The sequence below is a fragment of the Achroia grisella genome, unplaced genomic scaffold (assembly GCF_030625045.1).
Source record: "Achroia grisella isolate CSIRO2021 unplaced genomic scaffold, CSIRO_AGI_Agris_v1 utg1455, whole genome shotgun sequence".
In the NCBI taxonomy this organism is placed as follows: Eukaryota; Metazoa; Arthropoda; class Insecta; order Lepidoptera; family Pyralidae; genus Achroia; species Achroia grisella.
This window is the reverse complement of record NW_026712634.1, coordinates 409,135-429,877: the sequence shown is the minus strand read 5'-3', so window position 1 is coordinate 429,877 and position 20,743 is coordinate 409,135. Positions and strand designations below refer to the sequence as shown.

The 20,743-nt window shown below is 42.8% G+C and overlaps 2 protein-coding genes across 2 annotated transcripts; one reads left to right on the top strand and one right to left on the bottom strand.

Moving 5' to 3' along the window:
* The first annotated feature begins 5,631 nt into the window (after positions 1 to 5,631).
* On the top strand, positions 5,632 to 6,300 carry LOC131855519 (uncharacterized). Its single transcript, XM_059206795.1, has one exon. It carries the CDS (start codon positions 5,632 to 5,634, stop codon positions 6,298 to 6,300), a length of 669 nt encoding a protein of 222 aa, XP_059062778.1.
* A 10,087-nt stretch (positions 6,301 to 16,387) lies between these two features.
* Positions 16,388 to 20,105, bottom strand: LOC131855518 (uncharacterized). The gene is made up of 3 exons (XM_059206794.1): positions 18,021 to 20,105; positions 17,404 to 17,487; positions 16,388 to 16,459 (listed from the first exon to the last, which is right to left on the bottom strand). Exons 1-3 carry the CDS (start codon positions 20,103 to 20,105, stop codon positions 16,388 to 16,390), a joined length of 2,241 nt encoding a protein of 746 aa, XP_059062777.1.
* Positions 20,106 to 20,743: the final 638 nt, after the last annotated feature.

Sequence of the window (20,743 nt, the reverse complement as noted above, 5' to 3'; positions counted from 1 at the left end):
ATTTAATTTTACAAATAATAGTAAGTCGTCTGATGAGTTACCGTCTTACGAACAATTTAAAGAGTTTTTGACTAATCGCTATCGTGCTATTGAATTTTTAGATAATAAACCTAATGTAATAAATAAGTCTCAGAATATTAACAAAGGGTTTCAAATTAGTAAGCCTAAATCATTTCATATCACCAATGCTAAATGTCAGTTTTGTACGGAAGGTCACAAGCTCTGTTATTGTAAAAAGTTTGCTAAAGAAAATGTAAATAATCGCCGTCAATTTGTACAAACAAATAATCTTTGTTTTAATTGCTTGGGTAGCAACCACTCTGCCAAAGCATGCTTTATTCCAATAAAATGTCGTGTGTGCAAAAGAAAACACCACCCTCTTTTACACCCCACGGGTAACAGTGATGTTGTTAATAGTGATGAAATGTCATCGTCCAAAGAGTGTGTTGTCCCGTCTATTAACTCAGGTGTGGAAGTAGATAAAACAACTCAGTCTGTAAGTTGTTTCTCGACAGGTCGAATTAGTAATCAGGTTTTACTAGCTACGGCGCTAGTCGAGAAATGGTCTGGGTTACACTATACGAGCTTTGATAGATTAAGGATCACAATCTTCATTTGTCACGGAGTCTATAGTTCAATATTTGGGTTTAAAAAAGATCCCGATCAGAGGGCAAATATCTGGATTGGGTGGAGATAAGGATATCATCTCCAAGGCTATGTTGAACATAGAACTGAAGTCTCTAGTTGACACTAATTTTACTATTATTATAAAGGCATATGTTTTGAAATGTATTACCAGTATTTTACCAACAAAAAGAATGGAATCATTAGAATGGGAGGATCTCAAGAATGTTACTCTTGCGGACCCAAGTTATAATACTCCCAATCGCATAGATTTATTATTGGGAGCGGAGGTATATTACAAAATAGAATAAAAAGGAGTCCATCGGAGACGTTGGTAGCACAATCTACTAGATTAGGCTGGATATTATCTGGAGTAGTTCAAGGGTCTGCCAACCCGCATCCTGAAATAAAGGTTATGCACTGTAGAATAGAAGAAAATGAAATATTAAAGAAATTCTGGGAATTGGAATCTGATACAGAATTGACAAGGGAAAAATTACTTACCGATGAAGAAAAAACGTGTGAAAAATATTACACTGATACTACTTACCGAGATATTGATGGTAAATATGTTGTCCGTCTTCCATTCAAGGAGAGTCCGTTGGTGAGTAGATCCCTGCAGATATCTGAAAAAAGATTAAAATTATTAATGATAAAATTAAATAAAAATGAAGATTTAAAGAAAAGTTATGTAGAAGTAATAAATGAATACTTATCTCTTGGTTACATGTAGGAGATACCTGTAAATGAAATTGAGAGTGTTGATGCTATCTACTTACCTCGCCATGCTGTAGTAAAAAAATATAAAGATACAACGAAAGTACGGGTGCTCTTCGACGCCTCCTGTAAGGGAACAAATGGACGTTCACTGAGCGCGCACGTAGCGCAGTTACACTCTTAACTGCGCTACGTGCGCGCTCAGTGAACGTCCATTTGTTCCGTCCATTTTGTCCGTTTAACACTCTTACACCAATGAATGGAAGAATCATTCATTTTGATTTCTCTAGTGGGCAAAGATCTCTTCCTTGTGAACATAATGGCTTCTGTTTTAGTACCATTCAATTTGAGTTTCCAATTAACAAGGTACTTATTAGTTATTTCGAGCGCTAGTTGAAGTCGACTGATAACAAGGTCGGTATCTGTGGAACTTGTGAATAAAGCTATGTCATCAGCATATAATGCTAACTGCGTATGTGGTTGCTTTGGAATGTCATTTAGGTATAAAATAAAGAGATATGGGCCCAAAATTGAGCCTTGTGGCACGCCTGAAGGCATCAATTTGAATTTAGAAGAACATCCACCCAAGAAAACTGAGAAGGGTCTGCTGGTAAGATAAGATTGAATGAGTTTTACGAGATTGTGCGGGACTTTAATGGTCATTAACTTGTATAGTAATCCATCATGCCAAACAGTATCAAAAGCTTTTTCCATGTCTAGCAAGACCATGCCAGTTGATTTGTATAAATTAAGATTGTGTGCTATGTGTTCCGCGACTCTTGCTAACTGTTGAGTTGTGGAATGTATTTTGCGGAAGCCAAATTGTTCAGGCAAAAGTAAATGCTCAGTAGCCTTAGATAAACGAGTCAAAATGAGGGATTCAAATAATTTACCCAAATTCGGTAGTAGACTAATCGGGCGATAGTTTGTGGGGATTGTATCGTCCTTTCCAGACTTTTTAATAGGTATTATTTTGGCTAACTTCCAGCTACTGGGAAAATAACCTAACTTAAGGCAGCCATTGAAAATTTGAGTTAGAAATACAATAGCTTTTTGAGTTATATTTTTAAGTAAAATATTGTGAATTTTATCGACCCCTGGTGATTTACGTGTTTTCAATTTATTTATTGTTTGTTGTATTTCAAACGGCCTGACAAGATTATGAATCCCTGTGCAATTATATTTATTTAGTTCATCGATGTAATTTTTAACTGATTCCTCAGTTTCACCATTGCTAAGCCATTTGTTAGTAAGATGCATATTTTCTGAAAACGTATCAGCTAATACCTCACATTGCTCTGTTATGCATTTAGTTATTACTCCTTCTGAGACCTGAAGAGGGGGAACTACAGTTTTTGTATTGTTAATTGATTTAATTACACGCCACAGGTCAGTCCCTGGATTATCTATTTTACTTAACTTCATACGCCAAATATTGTCCTTATAAATTTTGATCTTTTTAAATATTAAAGCTTGTAATGAATTAACCTCTTTGAATAAGAAATTTCTGTGGACAGGATTATATTCTTTTAAGGCACGCCTACGTAGTTGATTTTTTGCTTTGATAATCTTTTTTATATGGCTAGGGAGAGATTGTTTGGTTACATTGGAGGTGGTAATAGGTATGGAATGGTGTTGAGCTTCAAGAATTGTGTTAGTTAAATGTTCTATTGCTCCATCAATATCATTAACGGTATTGAAAATACCACGATTTAAGGTAATATGTCGATCTATATATTTTTTGTATAACAACCAGTTGGCTCTAGAGTACTGAAACTGTTTATGAGGCCTACGTTCACATTTACCTCCAATAGAGAAAAATACTGGAAGATGATTGGAAGACAACTGTGTCAGACCACGTGGCTCAGTAACATTGTGTATATTGTTTACCAAGACTATGTCAGGTGTTGAGGGAGTGTAAGAGCTATGGTAGTGTACCAGAGTGGGTAAGGAAGGACCCACTACGTTGTAATCATTATTTATCATATGGTCAAAAAGTAGTTCTCCATGTGAATTAGTAGTGCGGCAATTCCAATATGGATGTTTGGAGTTGAAGTCTCCCATAATGACAGAATTTGGATGGGTTTTTAGAAGCAAATCTAAATCATTGGTAAGTAACGGAAGATTCGGAGACTGGTAAGCAGAAATTATGGTAACGTGTTTACCTGAAATCGTTAGTCTAATTCCTATACATTCAAGATTTTTGGTTAAAGGTAATACAATTTGCATGTGTGATATGTCAGATTTAACTAGAATAGCAACACCCTGCCCTTTACCGTCACTTCTCTTATCCTGTCTGTATAAGTTATATCCAGGAGTGTGTAGTTTAGAATGAGAAGAGATTCTGGTCTCACAAATAGCAATTATATCTATCGAATGTTGGCTTACCAAGTCCAGCAGCTCAGTCATTTTGGTCCGGATGCCGTCAGCATTCCAGTACAGTAAGTTTAATTTATTTGTATTATACATAGTGTCCAAGATGCGTTAATATCAATATAACCTTGTCCATCATATTGTTACACGACAAGAATTGGCTTTTGATAGACTTAATAGTCGTCAATATAGTTAACATTTCAGTAGTAGCTTGATCCTGTAGAGGAGTGTTAGGAGGTAAGTCATAGGATCGGGTATCGGGTATTTCGGCATTCCTGTACTGCCCATCACGAACGACGAAATTCCAAGGACGTCCATCAGTTTTGTGAGCCTTGACGTTGCTTTTATTGGCCATAGTTGTTTTCATTTGTTCTTTTCTGTTTTGCATTAATTTTAGATATTTTTGTCGTTCTTCACATTGGCGGTAGTTTGCTGGATGGTTGCCTTTACAATTGCAGCATTGTGCAGTTTGAGATTTATCTTTCTTTGAACATTCGGCAGTTGCATGAAACTCTGTGCATTTGACACATCGAGGAGGTAGATTACAGTTTCGAGATGAATGCCCGAAACTTTGACATCTGTAACATTGTGTACCATATAAATTATTTGGTTGATATTTTCTGATCTGGACTGCACAGTTGCTGATATACTTTATTTGTCGAAAATGTACAATATCGCCTCCAGGTGGTAATTGAACCAAAAAGGGTGGGCATACAGAGGTGTTGTTGCCAGTAACTTTTAATTTACGAGTAGTAACATCAGCAAAACCAAGGTTGGTTAATTCTTCCTTTAAGTCCTCCTCAGCATAAGGTGGTAAACCAAAGATCACAACTCTAGATTGTCTTTCATCTTTGCGAGAGTATGTATGGAATGCAATATTTTCGGAGCGTAGACCATCCTTAAGTTTCTGGTGACTATCAGCATTGTAGCATATTATAGCTAATTGATTGTTACCTTTATATTGCAGGTGAAATCTTGTAGTATATTTTACTATGATACTTTTAATAATTTCATGGGTCCACGTAGACTTAATATCAAGCAGAATAGGAGGAATATGTCCAGTTTTATTTTTTACAGTGGTAGCCTCACGAAATTTCACAGCTGTAGCTGCAGGATCTGAGGAGCATTGTTCTGTAGAAAGACTTTCATACCTGTTAGAGACTTTAACGGGAGCAGGACCCTGTGACTCTGCAGGTGCAGCAAATCTCTTAGGTTCTAACCATTCTGTGGTATCTCGAGGATTCTCTAATGGTCTCTTACCAATAGAATTTGATCTTGATAAATATCGATCCATTGGGGAAGGTGAGGAGATTATCGATAGATCCTATATCGACACCTTTCCATCACTATGTATGAATAAGTAGCAATTGGAGGGGCTTCACTAAAAGTACGTGCAGCGAAGATGAGTGCACTGCGCTGACTGAACTCGCATGGATTAATAGTCATCCAAATCGTTGGAAGGTATTTTTTGCAAATCGTGTGTCTGAAATTCTGACCAATTTAGATAGTCATCATTGGTCGCATGTTGGTACCAAATGCAATCCCGCTGACTATACGTCCAGAGGGTTGTATCCATCAGAACTGAAAAATAATGTAATGTGGTTTGAAGGTCCACGATTCTTGCATGATAAGGAAATACTGTACGTAAAACCAAAAGATGTCGAAACAGAACTAGAAACAGCCAAAGTTCATATTACAGTTACAACTTGTTTTATATGGGATAAATATTCTTCGCTTAACAGATTGGTAAGGACAATTGCATACTGCAGACGTTTTCTGAATTTCAGAAAAGGACGGAATGATACGTCTCGTAGTAAATACCTCTCTGCGAAAGAATTGAGTGACGCTCTGGAAACGTGCGTAAGGCAGTGTCAGAGAAAACATTTTCTAGAGGTTTTTAGTAACACTAATAGTACAATGAAGACAAATAGACTGAAGGGTCCACTGAAACCATTGAACCCGTTCATAGACCAAAAGGGCTTGTTGAGAGTAGGTGGAAGATTAGAACATTCCCAACTATCCTATAATCAGAAACACCCTCTATTGATCCCTAAACAGTCTTCGTTAACCACACTTTTGGTAGTGGATGCATACATACAAACTTTACATGGTGGACTGCAATTGACTCTAAGCTATCTTCAGTCAAAATTTTGGATATCGGGCGGGAAAAAGCTAGTAAAATCATACTGCCGTAAATGTGTAACATTATACATGTTACACAAAAATGCAGGTACAACCCAAAGCCCATTGATGGGACAGTTGCCATCAAGTAGAGTTACTCCTACACGTCCATTCAGAGTTACTACTACATTCAAGCACAGTGGAGTAGATTATGCTGGTCCCATTCAGATCAGAACAACTAAAGGCAAAGGTTTCAGATCCTATAAGGGATATATATGCCTATTCGTTTGTATGGTCACTCGTGCGGTACATATAGAGGTTGTGAGCGACCTTACATCGGAAGGATTTCTAAATGCTTATAAACGATTTGTGGCTAGGCGTGGTTCCTGCACAGAACTCGGGAGCGACAATGGCACGAACATCGTTGGTGCAGCCGTTGAACTTAAAAAACCATGCAGAAAATAAAGCTGTAATGGACGAAGTAGCAGAATCATTGGCAATACTTGGTTGCACATATGGCGTTTCATTCCTCTGCATGCCCCTAATTTTGGAGGACTTTGGGAAAGAGGGATCCGATCAGTGAAATACCACCTAAAACGAATAATAGGCAATTCAACATTAACGTACGAAGAAATGGCTGCAGTACTCATTCAAATCGAGGCTTGTTTAAAATCAAGGCCTCAATCAGTAGTCAACGATGATCCTGATAGCTTAAATGTATTAACGCCAGGACATTTCTTGATAGGAGAACCGTTGAGAACAGCCCCTGATTATGATTTTACGTCATCCAATGTGAGCTCTTTAAGGCGGTGGCAATATACACAGAGGATAGTGCAAGATTTTTGGCATCAGTGGTCTAAAGAATACCTAACTAAATTTTTCCATCGTTATAGATGGGCATCACAAACTCCGCCACCAAATTTAAGGGATGTAGTAGCTATAAAGGAAGAGAGTTTACCTCCATCTCGTTGGCTTTATGGCAGGATAGTTGCTACTCATCCAGGACAAGATAATATAATTAGAGTAGTAACATTAAAAACTAAAAATGGATGTCTTAAAAGGCCCACTTCTAAATTGTGTATTTTACCAATAGCCAAGTAATGACAGGTTTTTGTTTAGTTTATATTATTTGTGTTCAAACTTCTTTGAGTAAGGTACTCTTTTGAATGTAATATTTTATTTTCGTTAATAATAAGTAGATACAGTAAATTTATTTGATTAAAATATATCACGGTGGGCAGGTTGATAATTGTAAAGGACAAGATGCTATTTGTCCTTGGTGGGCAGAATGTATAATCGAACGAGATTACATGTTTGTTTTAGTCCCTAAGTGTGCCACTAGATGGCGTTGTTAAGTTTTTATACTTTTTTCTACATCACGCTATTTAGATTTGTTTTGGAACATATATAGTCTTTTAATAATTATTAATTAAATAATTCCGTTGACCGACGCGCTAGCGAACGCACGTATGTGCTCGCTAGTCCCGCCGCCGTCTCGCTGTTCTCTGCTCCCTCGAGCGACCCGCCGCGCGCGCGCACGTAGCGCAGTTACGTTCGCGCGTTCATCCTACTTCGCCGCGTGTTAGGTGCACGCGGTGCACCTAGCGTGGCCCGGGGCCTCTGTGTCCCGCGCGGACCGCGGCCGTCCGCGCTCTCGGCATCCATTCCGACACGGTACTACAGGACTTTCCGCGTGTGTAGTGTTGTGTTGTGAGGACTGAAGGAGGAACTCTTTCGTTCAAGTGAAGTGAAGTGTTGTGTGTGGACGCTCAGTGGCATGGACTGTCGTGAGTTAGGGAGGTGCGTCACGCCTATTGCGCGACGCGCCGATCCGAGCCGTCGCCGCTGCCACCAACACCCGCCGACGCCTGCTGCCTGCCGCCCGCCGCCGACGCCACCAAGTAGGTTCGCTTAGGTACAGATTTTTCACTCAATAAGATTAGTGATCTTACATATTAGGGTCACATATCAATAGGCACTCACCCCCCTGCCTCACCCGGCAGGGAGGCCCCGGTGACACCGTCGGCTGCACCCGCCGACGACCGTCCCCTCATTGTATTTATTTTTTTATTTTTACTTTTTATTTATTTTTGTTTTACTTTTATTTTATATTGTGTACAATGTCCTTTTCTGCGGCCGACATCCCGCTCCTATTCGAGTTCCTCGAAAAGAACTGCCCCGGCATATTAGAGTGACGTTACGGACGTCTTGGTGTACAGTACATCGTTACGTCAAATTATTTGTTAAAAATAAAAATATAGTTACAATTGTTGTGAAAATTTGTTTATTTTAATAGCAGTGATACAGTACTTAATATTGAGTGTTATCTAATAATAATATACAGTAATTGCAGAGTAGTCGTTGTGATAGTGGCGATCTGGAGCATACCACGTTGGCGTTGCGCGCGGACGTGTGCTCTTCACACATTCGGTCGCCGCCTGTAACACTCGAATAGACAACATGGAGCGAAGGCTAGACGTCGTAGAGCAAAAGGTTTCGTACGGTGCATACCGGAGATACGGGAGAAAATCCGTATCACATAGCATCGGTGGTAGCAGCCACGCTGGGTGTGCCGCTGGAGGAGCGCGACATAGTATCCGTGTCCCGCGGCGGGGGCGAGCAGGCGTCCGCCCGCGCCCTCTAGTGCTCATTGCGGGAATTTTCGTATCCTGCAGTGTTTCGCGAGTTTCGGGAACTTGTTCCCCTATTTTCCATCTTTTTGTGTTCCCGCAGTACACGAACGCCTCTCTCCCTCATTGGGAAAGCGGGAAGCGTGTATCGGGACACGTGGTGTTAGTGACAGTGCAATTGTGCAAAACTTGGATTGCAGTGTAATTTGGCGAAAGGACGCATAAACAGTGAGTTTTAGTTATAAGTAACATTGGTTTGGTGATATAGACGCCCTAATTTTAAGTTTTTAGATTTAAATTAGGTTATTCGTAGCATAAGTTAGGTTAGAACAATACATTTTTAGGTTAAGACAGTTGCGCCATGTGGTGCCCATGTGGTAGGCATGCGTCGCTGTGAAGACTGACGGATAGCCTTTGACAGACGTCGCCCGTCGCCTGTCAGTGTGTTTGACAGATACGGTCTCAGACCGACTGTCGTGCACACTTGACGGTCCGATTTGGCGTCTGTCAGCGGTGCATGCGCGGTTGCCAGAGGACAAAATTTTTTTTTTTCAGTGCAGTTTTTGTGATATTATAAGTGGCAACTTTAGGAACACGGTGTGGACAGTGGAAAATTTTTGAAAACTCCCCGATTTTAGGGAAATTTGTGTTCCCATAAATTGGGGAAAAATTCCGGTGAACAATGGAGGAGGAGGACGACGGGTCCCCGTTCCTCCCGCGGAAGTCGATCTGCCGCACCCCTCCCCCGCGCTCGCCTAGCAGAGACCCCCCGGGTCTGGCTGAGGCTGATCTGCTGGGCCTAGCGGGCTCGGGAGCGGCTTTGACGGGCAGGGCTGACTCGCCGCCCCGCACGGCGGCGGCGAAGAGGCCGCTCACCTCGCCTGACGATGCGGGCCCGCGCCGAAGCAAGCCGGCGGTGGAGCGACGGCGGCCTACAGCTCGTACGCAGCAGCAGCGGCAATCTGACGCCCCCCCGGTCGCTGGCCTGCAGGCAGGGGCGCTGGGCCCACCTCAGAAGAAAAGTGTAACGGCCCCGGCGCCTCGCCAGCCTGAGCCGCGACCCCGGCAGGGGTCTACTGTGGAGCCGCCAAGAGGACCAGCAGAGCAGCCGCTGCAGCAGGAGCCCACTGCTGGCGGCCTCAATGTGGCAACGGCGTCGAAGCTGGAGCTGCTAGAGGTCGCCAGGAAAAATATGGCAGCCATCATGGCTGTCATTACAGGGCCGGGCAGCAAACTCAATAAATCGGACACAGCCGCCATCAGCATCTTGGGGCAGGAAGTAATCGCAGTTGTGGGTGCACTGGATCTGAGAGTCGCCGAGGCAGAGCTTCAATTGGCACAGGAAAAGCTCAGGAAGATCGAGAGCACCTCGGCGACTCACATGGAAGGACCAACAATGAAGGCAGCCCAAACGGAGACTTATGCCTCTAAACTGAGACTGCACCAAAACATGGCGGCTGTACAGAAGAACCCAACAAGGATCGCAGCGCCGGGACCAGTCCTGGCCTTCTACCCCACAGAGGAGGCAGCAAAGGAGATCAGGACTGCGGAAGACACGAAGCGGCTACTCAAGAAAGTAGTCAGCCCGGCGACACTACAGCTGCAGGTGGCGAATGTCCGCAAAGTCGGAAATGCAGGGGTGGTCGTACAGACCACCAATAAGGAAGCTGCTGCCCGCTTGAAGGAGGCTGCCCCGCCGACCCTACGGGTCACCGAGCCAAAGGCTAGGCGGCCTCTAGTGGCCTTGAGAGGTTTCTCTTCCGACATCTGCTCGGAAGAGCTAATTGGCAACCTCGCAGCCCAAAACATGGAGGAAGAAGGCTGGACCACTGAAAAGATAAAGAGGCACAGCGAGGTTGCCTTCAAAAAATCGTGGAGGGGCAGCAGCAACACTACTGTGGTGCTTCGGTGCAGTCCGTCACTAAGGGGAGCGCTCATCAGGAGGGACAAACTGTACGTAGGGTGGGACGTCATCACACCTACAGATTATGTAGATGTGACGTGCTGCACCAAGTGCCAGCAGTACGGCCACCCGGCCAAGTACTGTAGGGCCAAAGAGGAGACATGCGGACGGTGCGGAAGTACGGGGCACGACCGATCGGGGTGCAAGTCTGAGGAGAGCCGCTGCGCGACATGTCATCGCTTCGGGCGAGGAGACGCCGCGACACACGCCACAATGGCAAAGACCTGCCCTGCGCGCCTGCACGCCGAGCAACGGGCCGTCCATACCACAGAATATGGCTCCTAAACAACATGCTATTACCTTCGGGCAGATCAATGCGGGCGGCTCGGAGTTGGCCACCAGGGAGCTGCCGGCCCTTGCGCGGGGCCTGGGCCTCGGTATTGTTCTTACTCAAGAACAATATTCGAGGGCCTGGGTTGACCCGGAGGCACCGCTCATGGTGGTGCAATCGGGTAACCAACCGAGGGCTGGCATCCTCCTTGGAGCCGACTCCTTGAGCGCCGCATCCCAGTCGGACCTCTGCTCGGAGCACTGTGCAGTGGCGCACATTGCGGCCCTAGATCTATTTGTCGTGTCGGCGTACTTCCAGTACGCCGAGCCCATCGACCGCCACCTGCACCATCTTGAACGCGTGCTGCAGGAACTCCGCGGAAGGAGAGTCCTCATTGGGCTGGACAGCAATGCCCACTCGCCGATGTGGCACTCTGAGCCTCGGCATTACACGGGGCGCGGACACGAGGCGGAGCACCGGAGAAGGGCTATGGAGGGCTTCATCCTGAGCCACGACCTCGTCATATGGAACTCACCGGGCCACCCAGCAACCTTCTGTGGCCCAAACGGTGAGTCAAACATTGACATCACCATATCGACGAGGGGGGTGAAGCTCTCCGAGTGGCGGGTCCTTGAAGGAGTGAGCTGCAGCGACCACAGGCTCATTGTGTACCGCATCGACGAGTGTGGCGATCGGCTCGCGTCGTGCGCAGAGCCGGTTAAAAATCCCCCTAGGTATCGGGACCGGAATGTGGATTGGGAACTCTTCCGTAGGCGGGTTCACTTTCGTATGGGTGACCTCTGCACCGCTCTCCCCCCGGCGGAACTGGCCTCTGCCTTCACCAACGTGATCAGCAGATGTGCCAGAGAATGCCTGGGGGAGAAGCGTGGCCGGGGAAATACCGGTTACGAATGGTGGACCCCCGAGCTTGATGATCTGCGGCGGATCGCAGCCAGAGCTAGGAGACGTTGGCAGGCGTCTAGGCATAGAGGTGGACAAGTGGAGGCTGACACCGGAACGGCTCATCGGGAAGCGCGCCTGCGCTACCGACGTAGAATGGAGGAGGTGCAGAGGTCACATTTTAGGCACCTGGCAGGCTCTGGCAACCAGGACCCCTGGGGCCAGGCCTACAGGGTTGCGAGCGGGAGGATTAGACCTCCCAGTAATATAATAAACGGCACAGTGTTTGCTGAAGGCCACGCGAGGGACGTGGGCGAATCCATGCGGGCAATTGTTGGGGCTCTGTGTCCTGATGACGATCAGTCTAGGGACACGGAGCACCACCGTCAGGTGCGCGTACTGGCTGCGCTCACGCCCTCGGGCGACTCTGCGCCCCCTCTATCTAGACAGGATCTGGGAAGCATCATTAAGTTGCTACCCAATACCGCCCCGGGGCTCGACGGGCTCTCTTCCCGAATAATCAGACAGGCGTGGAAGGCGGCGGAAGCCGAATTCCACTTCGTCTATGCGCGGTGCGTAGAAGCCGGTATTTTCCCCGGCATATGGAAGGAAGGTCGGCTGCTTGTCCTGCCTAAGGGTAACGACAAGCCGCTGACCGACCCGAAGGCGTATCGTCCGATCACGCTCCTCTCGGTCTTTGGAAAGATTTTAGAACGCGTAATATTGAAAAGCGCTCCGACGATCAGTTCTCGGATCTCCGACTGTCAGCACGGATTCTCTCCCGGTAGGTCCACCACCTCCGCGCTTAGGGCTATCTTAGACTCGCGGCATGAACCATGGAAGTATGTACAGGCCATCTTCCTCGACATCTCGGGTGCCTTCGACAACGCCTGGTGGCCGATGATTCTGGTAAAGGCGAAACAGGGTGGTTGCCCGCCCAACATCTTCAGGATGCTGGCGGGCTACTTCGCTGGTCGCCGCGTGTGCCTCATCACCGGTGACCGGGTGCTGTGGAAGGAATGCACCATGGGATGTCCACAAGGTTCGGTATTGGGTCCCACGCTATGGAACCTACTGATGGATGACCTGCTTCGTCTCCCGTTACCTGAGGGAGTAAGGATGGTTGCGTACGCGGACGATGTTACGGTCCTGATCGGTGCCGACTCCCGAGCGAGCATCGAGAGCAAGGCGAAAGCCACGCTCTCGCTCGTCCTCGACTGGGGAGCCCGTAATCGGCTGGAGTTCTCCCCAGGCAAGTCCATGACGATGACCGTAAAGGGAAAGCTCCAGCGGCCCCCAGTCATCAGGATGGGTGCCGGCTCGGTCCGGACCGTCACGGCGGCAACCATTCTTGGAGTGACGCTAGACGACAGGATGTCCTTCGTGCAGCATGCGACAACGATTGGAGAGCGAGCGGCCAAATGTTTCGGGAAGATGTCGAGAGTATCGGCGTCTTCCTGGGGCATTCGTTATCCGGCCCTCCGCACTCTCTACAAGGGCACCTACGTAGCCACGTTGACGTATGCTGCACCCGTATGGCATGAGAGAATCAGTCTCCATGTCGTACGTAGTATAGTCCTGAGGCTGCAGCGACCGTCTCTCATCCTCCTTACGAAAGCGTACAGGAGCGTGAGTACGGCGGCGCTACCAGTACTGGGGGGGTCTTGCCTGCGGACCTGGAGGTAATCCGTGCTGCCAGAATGGATGAGGAGCGCGAGTCCGCGCCAAAGCCGGAGTTGAGCAGACGGAAACGCGGGGTATGGGACGCTATAGTCGGGGAATGGCAGGAGCGTTGGCACTCCTCCGCGGATGGAAGAGAGCTCTACCGATACTTTCCGGATGTGGCTATTAGGTTGGCGTCTCCGTGGGTTGAACCCGATTACGAGACGTCACAGATCCTGACTGGACACGGCTGCTTCGGTAAGCGACTGCACGCCATGAGACTCTACGAGTCGAGTGGCTGTGGTTGCGGGGAATCGGAGGAGGACCTCCACCACGTTGTGTGGGAGTGCTCCCTATATTCCGATCTCAGGGGGAAGCTGTTGGAGGGGATACGTCGCGGTGAAGGCGAAGGGGAGGGTCCGGTGTACTACCCGGACCTGGTGTCTACTGCGGAGAATTTTAGGAGGCTGCGGGAGTTCGCGCATCAGTGGCACCGGAGGCGGAGCGAGCACGAGAGGACTGCTGGTGGTACGCGTTCAAGAAGGAAGGACACCGCTGAAGACGGAGAGCTGCCCGGCACCGAAGCCGTCAATGATTCGTCCGCTGCCCCAGAAGAGGAGAAAGCGATCGGAGGGGACAGGAGTAGAAATAATTTGTAGGGATCAAGAGAATGCGTGCTTTTCAGCGCGCATTCCCCGCAGATTCGGCCAGTATAACCGAGAGGTTGGAATGGCCATGGGTTGGTGGTGGGTTGCTCTAAAGCGCTCGAGTAAGGCGAGGAATTACGACACTGACCCTGGAAGTATCGAGAGATGCACATAGAGTCTATATCAAAGAAAGACTTACTCAATAGAAATCTGTTCTACAAGTCCCGAGAAGCTGGTCGTGAAAAGGGCTGGAGGTATATATGGACAAGAAATGGAAAGATTTTTGCACGCAGGAGCCAGGACGGTATAGCGCATAGAATAAAACTTGAAACAGACATTATTAAGGTGTTTGGCAGTGAAGTGGTTAGTCCTAATAATAAAGTATAGGTTGCATTTTAATATATTTATTATTTATAATCAAAGAATTAGCAAATGTAGGAATAATTTTATAGTGTTAGGCAATGGGTGCTGTGATCCCTGTATTTGTGTACAAATAATAATGATAAGTATATATCAGTATAACATTTATTTAGCAAATTCTCTTTATTTTTTTGGTTTAAGCTATAGTTATAAATTGTTTGCACTAGTAGTATGTGTACATTGCTCTTGTAATTTGATTCATTTTATTAATGTTTATATGTGTATGTACATGAAATGTAGAAATATATATTGGCTCTTATATTTGTTAGTAGAAGAACAGTTAGGAATAACCACCATGAAATATAGTATATGGACAATTCTTTGTATGTGTAGTAATATGTATAGTAATATAATGAAGAATGGGTGGGAAAAAATATATTTTAGTGTACTGAATTATTACTATGGAATGTCGGCTTATATAATGTTAATTTTTTTAGTCAATTGGTGGAGTAGATGTGCGGCTGTGTTAATTGACGTCATGTGGTTGTTATGTCTAATGTATCTAGTATATATTTACCTGCATTTTATAACAAGTCATAGCATTTGTGCAACATATTATATAGATATCGGACAATGTATATATAGATTGCTACAAAACTTAAAATAGAGTTCAAATCGCGTCATGTTAAGTTGGGACTTTTCAATGCAGGTTCTTTGTGTACTCGACAGGACGAATTTGTAGCCGCCATGGGCCGATATTCTATAGATATTGTGGCAATAAATGAGACGTGGATTAGGGAGGGGAGGAGGCCCGTGCGCCGTTGCTACGAGATTATCGCTTGCGCCATGCCCCGCGACCCGACGCAGCACAGTGGGAACTCGCCTAAGAAAGCCATCTCATAAATACTTTTTCTAAAACTCCGTGGATGTGCATGTATAATACCTCAACTTATAGCCAAAGAGTTACTCTATCATTATAAATATGATTCAAATCTCTGACTATTCATACTTCATAGAATAGAGCCTCTAAAGTCAAGGAATGAAAAAAATACAAAAATAATTTTGTAACTTAAATTTGTTTAGTATAAGTTTATAGTATCAAAACAATATCAAGTCATATAGTGTGATACCATTTTAGAATGCTTAGAATGTGTACTTTACTATAAAATAAAAATATATTTAGTTTAGTCGAATATTATTTAACTAAAAATCCATGTATCGTTATATGTACTATTTTCTTTTCTCAGACTTTCACTTGGAGATTTGACAGTTGCCGAAGCTTGCCGAAGTTCTAAATTTGGTTTTATTTATTAGGAAATATAATTTAATTTGATGGCATAACATTTTTTTTTGCAGTTTCACTGCGTAAAATATTTAAATCGAGTATAATATCATGGTGAGATTTGTTTTTTCTAAGTACGTATATTAAGATTTTCTTCTTTATTTGAGATTCTCTGTCTGAATACTCAAAAAAATACTTTTTGCTCAATTATTACTTTATATTTTATCTTTTGCCTTACTTTTATCAACTATTTCACACAGTATATAGTTCCCATTCCCATACAGACCTATTCTATACCGCATAATGATAAATATTTTTTATCAATTAATTTTGTACACGTATATGATCATTAGTAAGTATAAAATAGTGTATGTATTTGCATATGAAATATTACAGTTCTTCATAAGCATTTGTCATTACTAAACAATTGTTAATTACTCATCTCGCCCCAATGAGTGAATTCTCGTGTACCAGACGCGACTTAAGTCTCTTATTGATTTAAAGTGATACAAATTATGTTGATTCTATCTCAAACTATATACGAAATAATTTTACCGAATCTCCAGATGCGAATATAGCAAAAATTATCGCAAGTATTCAGAAGTTCTTCATAACTCAGTTTCGTCAACGCTATACGAAATGTGGTCGAAAGAAAGAACAGTTTTTAAATAAAATAGCAATTGATAGGATGGTATTTTCACTGTAAATCTAGAAAAAACTACATGCGAACCTGAACCTCCTACTTCGACAGAGAAAAGAGGCAGACCTTCTAAAACGTACGAAGACAGTTCGGACAAAGAAACGGAAAAACAAGTGATTGCTTGATACCTGTGGACTTCATACTGAACTCATATGTACAGGGTTTAAGGGTTTCATCGTTGATATTTTACGAGCATTGCCGGCAGAAAACTAGAATGAAATGAGCAATCTTAATGAGTAATCTTATTAATGAACCGGCACATATAACAGCATATTCAAAACATTTAGCTCTTAACATTTTCATAAAATTGCTTCTGAACAAGGCACAGTATAAAAATATGAGGAGTTGTTTGATAGCAACACTAATGATGATGAATACAGTCAGAAGATTTTTCCAATATTATCATTGTACATTAAAAATCACTGGTATAGATGAGGAATTAATAAAACTGTTTTATGTTATGAAATGAAATGTGAACGTGTGACACGTCACTTTTCTGTCTTGCCTCTCGGGCAACTTTCAGAAGATGCTCAAGAGTCATGGAACAAAGACTATAAACAGTTCAGGCTTCATCATGCAAGACAATGTTCGAGAGTAGCCTCTAACAAAGATGTTCTACACGCATTTTTATGTACCTCTGACCCATATATAACAAGTTTAAGAAAACCTTCCAATTAAAAATATTTAGTACTTTTTGATGAAGCAAAGGAGCTCTTGAGTGACTTGTAAGCCATCTTTATAAAAATTTTTGTTTTTTACGTAGATACTTTTACTTATTTCTGTATAAACTTCTTAGGACATAAATGTAAGTCTACAAATTCTATATTTCTTGTATTCCTACATTTTTTATAACTATTAGAAATATTTTTTACTCACAAAGCATACATTATTTAAAAGTATATATATTTAAGATTATCAGGAAAAAAAATCATGTATATATCTTTATTAATACAGAAGTTATAGATTTATGAGATGAAAATGAGTCAAAGTTCCCACTGTGCGCAGTGCGAGGAGGACGTGGTGGGGGGTAGGATTTTATATACGAAATAACGTAGGTGCCAGGGTGTGTCCCCACCCGGATGATGGGAATGTCGAGCAGTTGTGGATTTGTTTTAAAATAAATACGGCCACAGTCATTATTGGCACTGCATACCGTCCACCATGGCAAGACATCAATCTTTTTCTGGATGCACTGACAGAGTCCATAACTGCATTTACTGGATTTGACCATTTGTTTCTGTTGGGAGATTTTAATATAAATTTGTTAAACTGTTGATTGTGTTAAAGCTGCTTTCTGTTTGCTTTGGGAGAAGTGGAAATTTTGTACTTAAATTTAAATGAAACGACGTTGTGTCTTGACGGTTGTATTTTGGCGACTGATTGTAATGTACACAAACGGTGGCCGGCCGGCAGAAACACATAACTATAACTGCGGTCCAATATAGACCAACCATACCGCCCACCAAAAGGACTGTAAGTTCTTTTTACAAATGTAACTTAAAACTACACTGTACAATGTTTGATCATGACTTATTTCTGCATGTTTTAACTTTCCGCCCACCCTGGGAATATCATTCTTGTCCAGGTATGGGTTTAGTGATTTTAATCTACACTTCCTTTTCACTTTTTCTGTATTCTTTAGTAGTAGTCTATTTCTTCGGTTAATTTCTCAATATAATGTATTTGCTTCGTGAAGTTTTTATTTCTTGTATCTTCTAATTTGTTTGTTTTAGTTATTTTCTAGTTTATAAATCTGTTTTTATATTTTACGCTTTGCTTTTTCTCTCTACAGGATACTCCGATTGTCTTCATATGCTTTGGTAAATAAGAACATCCTGTACATTTTTTAATATTAATCTCATTTTGAAGTGCATGTTCCATAAATGTTGTACATTTCTCTTTGAATTTTGGATTTTTGTTACGTTCTCTTACTGTATTTTCTGTGTTTCCATTCCGAATTTTTATGTTTTCTTCTACATCTACTTGAGCATGCATTACAACGAGCGGTTCATTGCTCGGTGCTGTATTTATCTCTCCAAATAGGATCCAGCCCAGGGATGTTTTTTGTGCACTTGGAGTCCCTGGTGGCCCTTTGATTAATTGATTTTCTATTATTTTTGAATAAACCTTCACACCCAGAAGCAAATCAATTACCCCAGGTTTGTAGTATATTGGATCGGCTAAGATAAGTCCTTGTACATGTTGCCACTTATGTCCAGTGACAACCCTCTGTGGTATTTTGGTGGTCAGTTGTTTTGACATCACATATGCTGATATATGATGACTGCTATTGTTGTCCCATTTAGATGAAACCTGAACCTGCACCACTTGCTTTAATTGTGACTTCATAGATCCCATTCCAACCACAGTTGCCTTAATTGGTGTTCTCTCTAATTGTAATAATTGAGCCGCCTTTTCACTTATAAAACTCTGTTCAGACCCTTGATCAATTAATGCCCTTAATACAACAGTATGTCCTTTTTTATTCTTCACTGTCACCATTGCGGTTGCTAAAAAGGCTGTCTCCTTCCCGCAATTACTGCTATAATTCGACGCAATCACTGTATTGTAATCTCGCTCCTCTACTCTAAAATGCGCTGACACGTTAGGTTGTAATGACTTCTCCAGGTGACCCGACGTGTTAGCGTTGTTATTCTTATCTTCATGCAGTAGAGAGTGATGGCGCCTATGACATATGCGACATGTCATGGCTATTCGACATTTAAATACTGTATGTCCGGGCAATAAACAATTATAACATAAATTATTGGTCTTCACGTAGTGACTTCTTTGTTGAGGATCCATTTTTGCAAATTCTTTACAATGACACAGTGTATGATTCTCTTTGCACATGAAACACGTTTTTTCAGTAGTTGTAGCATGAAAAGTTCGTTCCTTAGTAGCTACTGGCCTTTCTTTTATTGATGATGATGTATAGGGATTAACAAGCTCCAATGTACGAAATTTAGATTCCAGAAACTTCTTCAGCTCCGTCCACGAAGGTAAATCTTCTGAGTTTTCTTTGTATGCATACTCTTCCCACTCCTTATGTGACTCCAAGTCCAATTTTTGCACCACCAAATATATAATTACTGGATCCCAAGAGTCCGTAGGTATAGATAAATTATGTAAATTATTAATACATTCTGAAGTGGTATCTAGTAATGATCTTATATTGTAGGCTGACTGTGTAGATATCTTTTTCTGGCCAAACAATCGCTTTAAAATGGAGGCAAGTATCATACGCCTGTTTCCATACCTGTTTTTGAGAATATCCCATGCTTGATTGTAATTGTTATCTGTAACTTGTATGTGTTTCAACAGGTAAGCTGCTTCTCCGGCAGTACTGGTCTTCAGATAATGTAACTTTTGCACTTTACTAAGTGATGTGTTATTATGCACCAATGATGTGAACAAATCATGATATGTAGCCCAGGCCTCATATTTCCCTTGGAATAAGGGGATTTCAATTCTGGGTAATTTCACTTGTGAAGTCCTTTCTTCAACGTTTACATTGCTATATGAAGTCGATTGTTGCTCTTTGCTTCGAGTCTGCATACCACGTAACATATCTTTCAGGTCCGCTTCTAAACACAAATACAGGTCTTCTATAATAAAATAATCTTCATTGACAAAGTAAGGTATGTCGGCACGTTTATCTCGAGGTGTAGATTTGCATAGATTTTGATTAGCTTCTTTGAAAGTGTTCCAATATTCTTCTATGCATTTTAATCTAGTTTCTATGTACCCTTGTGTTAATCGTTGCTTTGGACACTTCTTTAAATTGATTTGTGCTCTTTGTAATAAGCTTGCTGTGTCTTCTATTACTGTCATGTATTGTTCAACAACGGACATCTTGTTTAAAACGACGTTTCGTAAACACTTCAAATCTTCTAAAATCCACTTTGTATTGCTGCTCACTCCCAACAGCAGTAAACAGCTTGAATATGTTTATAATGTTCAAGTTTTAAAACGTTGTAATTCTATTATTCATTATAACTCACAAAAATTAGATGTTTCTCGAACTCCTTTTGTCTTGAGACCCGAGTTACAGTGGGTCTTTTGTTCTCAACGGAGGTAAACAATGCAATTGCAATCCGGCTCGATTTCGACCATATGTTGATTGTGTTAAAGCTGCTTTCTGTTTGCTTTGGGAGAAGTGGAAATTTTGTACTTAAATTTAAATGAAACGACGTTGTGTCTTCTCGGTTGTATTTTGGCGACTGATTGTAATGTACACAAACGGTGGCCGGCCGGCAGAAACACACATAACTATAACTGCGGTCCAATATAGACCAACCATAAACAATGACAACAAAGTAAGGCTTTTTCAAAATTTTCTTCAGTGCACATCTCTTAATCAATATGTAAATGAACCAACACATTTCACAGACCACAGTGAAACATTGATTGACGTAATTTGTTCTGATACTCCTACAATTAAAAAGGTGACAGTTAATTATATACCTGAATTGGGTGCTCATGCATTGATA

What these genes read in the sequence shown, in the direction of transcription:
- LOC131855519 (XM_059206795.1), top strand. Translation starts at nt 5,632, where the DNA reads ATGAAGACAAATAGACTGAAGGGTCCACTGAAACCATTGAACCCGTTC.
- LOC131855518 (XM_059206794.1), bottom strand. Translation starts at nt 20,105, where the DNA reads ATGTCCGTTGTTGAACAATACATGACAGTAATAGAAGACACAGCAAGC. An exon ending in GTAGAGAGAAAAAGCAAAGC is followed by an intron (nt 17,488 to 18,020) that starts GTAAAATATAAA and finishes ATCTCCCAACAG; the next exon opens with AAACAAATGGTCAAATCCAG. An exon ending in ATGTCTTGCCATGGTGGACG is followed by an intron (nt 16,460 to 17,403) that starts GTATGCAGTGCC and finishes ATTTCATTCTAG; the next exon opens with TTTTCTGCCGGCAATGCTCG.